The following is an 8,912-nucleotide window of genomic DNA, read 5'->3' on the forward strand; positions in this document are numbered from 1 at the left end:
TGCTTTTCTCGTAGGTGCCTTCTCTCTCGGGGAACTACAGAAACTCAAAGGATATTGTAGATAGCATATTAATATAGGTCCTCTAAAAGGATAGACCCTCCTGAGCCGTAAACTTTTAAATTGTTTAAATTTAGTCATTTTATATGTTGAAACAAATGAGAAAGTAGTCCAGCACTACATTACATTAACACTACCGCTTTAGCCAATTTTAATTTCCCATACGTATAGTGACTACAGTTTTCACAAATCCATATCTCTGTTATATTTAGTCAATTTTGTAATTGAAACTTTCATCAGTTTGCTTCTCAGATTGTTCTGCTTTCGTTTAGAGTAGTTGTCTATTTGGGTTGGATTTCCCTTTAACAATATATGTGCATTTTTAATGTTTATAAATCAGATATTTAAAACACATAACAGATAATTCCCTGTTATTGAATATAATCTGATTTCCTTCTACTCTAAACATGATAAAATGGGTTAAATCGGCTGAGTATCTTTTTGTATACTCATTAGATAGCATATATTGGTGTTGGCGTTGATGTTCAATTACTAGGTAGGGGGAAACTTAGATTTAGGAAAGATCAACAAATCAGATTTTCTTATCTAATATATTCCCTTATTTTGTCAAATCATAAGACAACAGCAAATATTGATCTTGCTCTAGCTTTTCCATTTCGTTCAAACTAATTGCCAATCAGGGAAACAGCAAAATGCAGTCTTGCTTGCAAATACATCAATTCAACATTTCGTCATTAAAACCTGAATAAATTTGAAACATTACTGTACTGGGCACACAACTCATGGTATAACATTTACAAATGATGTTGGGCAAGGCATCAATAAATCATGGTGGATGGGACCAGCCACAATGCAATATTTGTGCACGGTTCAGCCAATCTACCAAAACATTTGTCTAGGGTTCCCGTCTTTAGACTACGATTGTTTACAAACTAACACACCACGCATGCGCTTTGAGCAACATGCTGGGAACCCCCCACTCCTTTTTAAGGTGTTGTAAGTACACTGTATGTACAGGACTGTGTATGTACGTGTAAAGTTTCTACAATGTTCCCTTTTAGTCTTTCAACCAGCGTTAATGGAAGCAGCTCATTTATTTAAGATATACGCAATTGGATCTTGAGGGTTCCACAAGGACACCAGCACCACTACGAATAAAGGTGAGTGAATTCATATGAAAACTCGGAGCAACGATGTTAGTCTGGTTTCTCGACTAATCCTCTCCCTCGCCTGTTGCCTTTCGGTTGAACATGAAATCATGTTAATCAGTCAATGAGGGGTATGGGATCGGGACTGGTTATGGTGGTGCTGATGGTGGCCGTAGTGGCTGGTGAAGATCCGACGTTGTCAGTGGCGGTAATCGTGGTGCATGATGCTTATAGCTCAGGCCTGATAGTGGTATTAATGTACCTAAAAATGGTGGTGGCCGTGGTGATGGGAGTGGTGATAGCTTTACTGTGCACCTGATGGGAGTGGTAGTAATATGATCAGGGGCGTACGCAGGGGGGGGGGGGGGGTTTGGGGGTTCAAACCCCCCCTTTGGTATTTTTATGTATGTAAACCCCCCTAAAAAATCCTAAACCCCCCCCCCCCCTTTTTTTTTTTTTTTTTTTTTTTTTTTTTATTATTAAAAAAAAAAAAATGGCCACGGCTAACCTAAAAAAGGTGACCTTACCCCCCCCCCCCAACGAAAAAAAATGTCAAATTTTCAAATTTCAAATTTCGAGACGACTACGGCTGAGCCGTTGCGATTTTTTTTGACCTCCAAAAAAAAAAAAAAAAAGTGTCCGCTTACCCCCCAGACCCCCCCCCCCCCCCCCCCCCCACTGAGCGACTTTTCGGCCGGCACGATTTTCAAATTTTCGTGAGCAAAATATTTAAAAAAAAAACCCTTGAAAAAATCCTGCGTACGCCCCTGAATATGATAGTGGTGGTGGTACATGGTGGTGGTGGTATACCAAGTATATCCGTTTATGTTGGTGGTATAGTGGTGATATCTATACCGCAGTACTGTACACCTGATGGGGTGGTGGAGATGATGGGAGTGGTATACCATGATGGTGGTGGCGCATGGTAGTATATCTATGCCTATGGCGGTAATATAGTTTGATGATAGCTGTACTGTACCCCTAATGGGGGTGATATTAGTGGTGATAATAATAATAATAATGATAATAGTGGGTTCTTGTATAGCGCTCATGTCTGTCAGACTTGACACTCCCGGCGCTGGTGATGATGGGAGTGGAAATACCATGATGGTGGTAGTGATTGTGGTATATATCTATGCTAATGATGGTGGTAGTGGGGGTAGTAGTATTGGACAGGTGATGGGTTAGTGGAAGTATAGTTGTGATGCTAGATATGATGGTAGTGGACCTAATGGGGTGGTACTTAAGGAAAGTCCAGTCCAAAAATAACTAACTTTCAAATAGAAGCAGAAAAATCAGACAAACCAATCAAAGAAAGTTTGAGCAAAATCGGATACTAATATTAAAGAAACTTATGAATTTGTAATGACAAGAAACACTTTGAAAACTACAGTACATATTGGCAACTCACTCATAAGTCTGTGACGTCATTGCCTCACTATCCACTAATTGTTTTCTTTATCTTGATAAATTAAATTTCCAATTTTCCTCCTAAAAATCTAATTTCCTCACACCAGCTTCCAAGTTATAATGATAATAATATTCTTTTAGTGTGGATGCACAAGTATGGAGGTTTTTCAGTTAAATCATGAAAAAAGTGAAATTTCATGAACTATTTATGCAAAAATCAATGATTATGAATGTACAATATTTAAAAAATAGTATCAATTCTTCAAAGTTCAATTTTGTTGTTGAAATGTGATGCACGCAATATAATGGGCAAAACCATGGCGAAATCAAGTTCTGGGGGATAAAAAGGAAAATTGATGGGATAAAAATATATAAAGCAGATGGTAAATAGCGAGGCAATGACGTCACAAACCTTTAACCGAATTGGCAATTTGCGAAGTGATTTTCTAAGTTCCATAGTTTTTCATACTTAAACAAAATTAATAACTTCCTGATTAGTTATCCAATTTTACTCGATTTTTTCTCTTGTTTTTCTGCATCTATTAAAGTAAATTATTTTTGGTGTGGACTTTAAAACAATCTGAATATTGGCGACTAGTTAAGATTTGTTCAAATTCAGAAGCTTAATTGCTAAGCTACTATGCTTAATTTCAGAACTTAAACTAAGTATCCAACATTGCAACAGCAATTATATGACTTAATTTCTTCCGGAGGGAGTCCAAAGTTCATGAATCTCATAGCCCGAGCTTCTGGCTATGAGGCCCTGTTGTAATACCAAATATAAAGTTTGAATTCTTTTGTCACTGATTATGGCAATCGTCGGTGAAGTTGGGCTTTTATGCAAATAATTACTCTGTATAAGTGCATCCACACAAAAACATATTACTATCAATAAAACGTGGATGCTGTGTGAGGAAATAACATTCTGAGGAGGAAAATGGGAAATTTATATTATCAATATAAAGAAAACAATTAGTGGAAAGTGAGGCAATAACGTCACAGACTCATGAGTTAGTTGCTATTTTTGTGTGATTTTAAAATTTGTTCATGTCATTAAAATGTAACTTTCTTATTAGTTATTCGATTTTGCTCATTACTTGTTTGATGGGTTTGTCTGATTTTTTTTGCTTCTATTGAAAGTAAGTTATTTTAGAGTGGACTTGCCCTTTAAGGGAACCAGACAAGCATGACACATCGATTCAAGTAAGCCAACTGTTTACATGATTACATTATCTACTTCGTACATTATCACCCAAAAATTGTTATGGAAATAGGAAACAAACTGGACACGAAGAAATGAAAGAGTAAGCTGTGGAGTAATATTCATGTATAATGCCTAAACAGAAACAGATTGGAAAATGTTTGAAATTAATCAAAGCAATAGTAAGGAAGTTATACATGTTGAAATATACGTGTTATCATTGGTCCGATTTATTTAAACTTTCGCCATTCTGTTTTTCTTATGTTTCTGCTTTCATAGAAGATGACATTATTAGCAGGGTAGCATTTCCCTTGAAGTATACTATCAATCGAATACTGATCCCCCGAGATCCGATATATCTCTATCTTTTTCCAAGGCAAAGAGTTCTCTTCTTGTTTACATGCATTATACTAATTTACCAATCATAAAAACACCAACATTTGGTGCATTCCACATTATATTGGACTTTGATCAGGAGGATGTATGAATCGTACTGATACAAAAATCACGATAACAACACAGTTTCGTGCATTTCATATTCTATTGGACTTTGGTCCGGAGCGTGTATGAAACGAACATTGTTGTAGAATCTACAACCATGTTTATTTGATATCAGATATCATTCTTTTGACGACTTCAGTGATAAAAGCACTTTAAAACCAGTTCTATTTTTAGGAGCGCTAGCCTAATGCATTGTAACTAAGACATTTGGTTTTTCACCGTACCCGCAGAAACGGAAGTCTTGAGTCAAAATTAGGGAGTTAAATATTAGTAGATAACACTTTATTTGAATTCATTTGCGTTGGCTCATGGCATAAGGGAAGGGCTGTAATCCATTTTTTTTTCTTCTTGTGATTAGGAATTAGGATACATACATGAAGGGGAGGGGATAGTACATGATCCATAAACCTTTTCGCTCTTGCGTTCTGGTCATATTCCCCCCTCTTCTTTATCAATTATTGTTACCCGCTCCACCCCCCCAAAAAGAAGATATTATGACCGAAATTAAATTGAAATCCAAACGTGAACAAATATTATTGCTGTGTGATTATCAGCAATTTATTTGAATTATGTCATATGGCTATTGGAAAAATTGGTAAAGGTTAGCCCTTTGAATCATTAGGGTTACCGTTAGCCCTTCGAAGCATTAGGTTTGCTCCTGCTTGCAAATGACTCTTGACTATCCGATACTTTCGGTAGTAACTGTAAATTACCTGGCATGATTTCTTTTAAATACCAGTGTTTTTATCCCGCCCCCCCACTCAGTGTTATTAAAGGTACGCATATGCGTGTTCCCAGCAACCCCCCCCCTTTCAGCAAAAGTCCGGTGTGTAAATTCAATACGGGCAGACCTTTTTCTTTGTTACGAGCCGGAGATTTTGGGAACACGCATGCAGTCCCTCCGTTCTCGGAGTGGGGGGGGGGCAGGTTTTTTAATCTGTCAGAATATTTAAAGGTAGGCGTTACTACTGCAGCTAGAAGGGATTAGACCACACAGCGAGCCAACGAGGTCACTGTGACAGATGGCTATCTCATTAACTCAGCTCTCATTTAACATAAGAAAAAGAGGATCATGGGGGACCAACAGGCTCCAATTTGGGAAGATTTCTATATAGAGGGAGCAAGTAGCTACAAGTAGGACAGTGTGCCTTTAAAGTTAGAGGTAAAGGGTATTATCATTCTAATTTATTAAAATCAATATTGTTATAATTGGAACGTGTTTGTCAGTAAGATCCTCAGGCGAGGTCATGATTGCTTTGAATGTGCGTGAGGTGCTATAATCTAAAATGATTCCTCATCTACTGGTATTTGCGAAATTCGCTCGTCATTATTGAATGTATGCTAGTCCGTTTTTTTTGCCACGCTTTATATCCGCAGTTTTATTTACTTTAACTAAACCATTGTTATCGACTCATTTTGTTTCATAATGATATTCTCTACAAATCCAGACAATTTGAGAATATTTGTTTGAATGGGATACCCCTAACTTGTGTGTGAATCCCTTGTTCCTGGTGCATAGGGGTTGAGAGCTAGGTCCCCTATTGCGAGGGCGGTACTTCCATCGGCTCAGGTGAACGTTAAGTCAGCAGACTTCTTGTTATTTTCCCTGACACCGATTGTCTTCATCACTGCGCTCTTCAGAAGGCACCCGAACAACACTCCTGTTCGTGTTAACTTAAAGTGGGAACAATATTTTCTTATATTTAAAATATCATCCCATTAGCTTCGAAAATATCTTCTTGAAATGATGATGATGATGATGGTGTTTGTTTGTTGTTGTTGTTGTTGTTGTTGTTTTTTTTTTTTTTTTTTTGGGGGGGGGGGGGGTGATCTTTGGAAAAGTGTCTCTTAAATGAGATCCTCTTTCACGTATTGATACAATGTAAGTGACATTTTGCTATCAATCTTTTTTTAGCGAATCTGGGGTTTCCAACAGTTTTAAGCTCCCTGACACTGGTTATCTTCACCCCCGTGCTTTACAATTGAATCCCACTCCAGGTAACCTCACGATGGCGATGAAAGTGGGAACGAGGGTGGTTCGAGGTCCTGACTGGAAATGGTCAGACCAGGATAATGGCGAAGGACACCTCGGCACCGTGGTTACCATAGGAAAGGAGATCTTGAACCCAGCACATCAGAAGATCGTGGTGGTCTGCTGGGACATGGGCAAGTCTGCTAACTACCGGGCCGGCTTTGATGAGAACTACGATCTGCTCATCTACGACACTGCTGCCGCAGGTGAGACGGTTATGACTCAATCGCAAAGGATAAAAAAAGAAATCAGCCTAAGGCCATTTCAATGTTAAAATTATTCATAACCTATTGAAAATTTGCGAACAAAATCAATTACATATTACATAGCACGACGATAATTTATATGGGATACAACATAAACATTGATTATTACAGAAATTACAGTTGGAGCACATGCATTCTTTGAGTGATTGGAATATGACTTTTACTTTCTTTATAGAAAGGCTTAATTACAAGGCTACAGACGAGTGCAAGAGGATGTCTACGTGTCTTCCTTGTATTGTCCTTTCCCTCTTCTCCCTTGCTTTTTCCTCGCTATTTTCACCACCTGGGAGGGGAGGGGGGGAGTTAGACCATATAATTATGACCAAGCCTTTTAATGTCCTCTTTATCCGCAGGTGTGAAGCATAATGGTGTAATGTGCGATGAATGCAAGGAGGATGATATTGCCGGTATGAGATGGAAGTGCAGCTCATGCTATGACTATGACCTTTGTAACAAATGCTACATGACATCCAAGCACGACCTGAAGCACTCTTTTCTCCGAATCATCATCCCCAAGTCTGCAGGGTAGGATCATTCTTCTACAATACCTCAGTCAAACCACCTGACCGACTCGACATTTCGGTGGCAGCGTTAATTTTGTTTTATCGGTTTGTAGTCGGCCCATAGTCTGTTTGGTTTTGACCAGTCTTTTTGGTCTGACCGAGATGTTACCCACACTGGCAAAAAATCGGTCGGTTTGGACTCGGTTCATTAGTACGACTCAGGTTTAAAGGGTAGTGTAATGTTCTGGTCGGTATGTCGTCGGTCTGGTGACGTTCCTGTCAGACTGACCTGGGTATATTCTTGGGTCTCAAAGCATGGTCTTGTTTGCTTTTCTTTTTAAATTAAAAACTTGATTCAGCTGCAAAAAAAATCCTGATTACATGCTATTTTATATTTTAGTAATGTTGCTAAAAAGAATTGGATGACACTTATCCAATGACTTCGATGAATAGTGACACAGTTATTCAAACCGTAGAAGGAGTACACAATCTATGACGTTAACAACAGAATGTTCAAAATTATGATTTTATTTGTGAAACATGATTCTTTGTTGAAATGTTGAGAAATGGAATAAAGTTGTGAAAATATAGAAACAACACGAACACTTCCAATGCTGTCAGTAGTATGATGCTCCATTCTTTTCAAAGTGTATAAGATTATATTTTGATTGGTTGCTTGATTGGTATAGAAAGCTGATGCCACCTAGAGCATCTTGTCGGAAGACTGAAGCAAAGGGATTGTTTCCTGGAGCCAAGGTTTGCAGAGGAAGAGACTGGCAGTGGCAGCAGCAGGACGGTAAGCTCGTGCATCTTTAGCCGCAGGTTATGACGCTGTAAACCGCGGTTTTTTGTTTTAAGATGACGTAGATGTAATGAGCTTCATATTTCTATATCTTATAACACAGAGCTCACTGCAGATGCATAGGAACTTTGTTGCGCCCAGTTGCAATTCATTTAAACATCATAAAACTAGCGCCGCGGTTTACCGCTTCATATCTGGACTTCCCTTTACATTCCCATATATTGTCCCATTATTATAAACCCATTTCAGCCTGCAGTTAATGTGATTATCAGCAAGATTGGGTAAGTTTCTTTTCAGTTTGCTCATTCCAAAAGCTCACAGTATGCATCTTCCGAAGAGCTCTTGTTTGATCGAGTGCAAATCTTTTTTCATGCAATATCACATTGCTATCGTCTCTAATCTTCTTTAACTGATGCTTTGATTTTTAAAGTTGCGTATACAGGATCACATGCTGGAATTTTTTGCCAGTTTTAGATTATTGAAATAATGAATTGAATGAAGTGAATACATGTTGAAAACGTTCTGTACAACCAGTGATATGTGAGTAAAAGTAGTAATACGTAGTCCTATAATAGTCTGCACATATTTTTAAAATGACTTAAAGCCACGGTCACAAATGCCATTACGAACTGCTAATAACGCCGTACGAACGATTGTCAGACAATGAAAATTCGGAAAGACAATGGAAAAACAGGTAGATTCGTACGAACATTTATGACCGTAGCTTTATGTATACAAGTAATCGAAGCATACCTTCTTCATCACATGCATTGTATTGATGTTAGATTAAATAATACTTGCAACAGGTGGGTCAGGTCATACTGGCGTCGTAATTCGAGAGGCCAATTGGGCCAACATCCAGCGCAGTGCCATAGCAGTTCGTTGGGATGCTGGGGGCGCCTATGAATACCGCGTGGGTCATGATGGGAAAGTCGACATCAAGTGCCTCAAGGCAACATCCGGGCTCGCTTACTACAAGGACCATCTCCCAAAATTTGGTAAGTTATCTGTGAAAATTACATAAGTTTGTG

At 38.5% G+C, this 8,912-nt stretch overlaps 1 protein-coding gene across 1 annotated transcript; it reads left to right on the forward strand.

Moving 5' to 3' along the window:
- Positions 1-1,057: 1,057 nt before the first annotated feature.
- Positions 1,058-7,105, forward strand: LOC115924737 (E3 ubiquitin-protein ligase MIB2-like). The gene is made up of 3 exons (XM_030987520.1): positions 1,058-1,178; positions 6,277-6,516; positions 6,930-7,105. The coding sequence occupies exons 2-3, from the start codon at positions 6,288-6,290 to the stop codon at positions 7,103-7,105; spliced, it is 405 nt and encodes a 134-aa protein (XP_030843380.1). The 5' UTR covers positions 1,058-1,178; positions 6,277-6,287.
- Positions 7,106-8,912: the final 1,807 nt, after the last annotated feature.

The sequence above is a fragment of the Strongylocentrotus purpuratus genome, unplaced genomic scaffold (assembly GCF_000002235.5).
Source record: "Strongylocentrotus purpuratus isolate Spur 01 unplaced genomic scaffold, Spur_5.0 spur5_scaffold_16, whole genome shotgun sequence".
In the NCBI taxonomy this organism is placed as follows: Eukaryota; Metazoa; Echinodermata; class Echinoidea; order Camarodonta; family Strongylocentrotidae; genus Strongylocentrotus; species Strongylocentrotus purpuratus.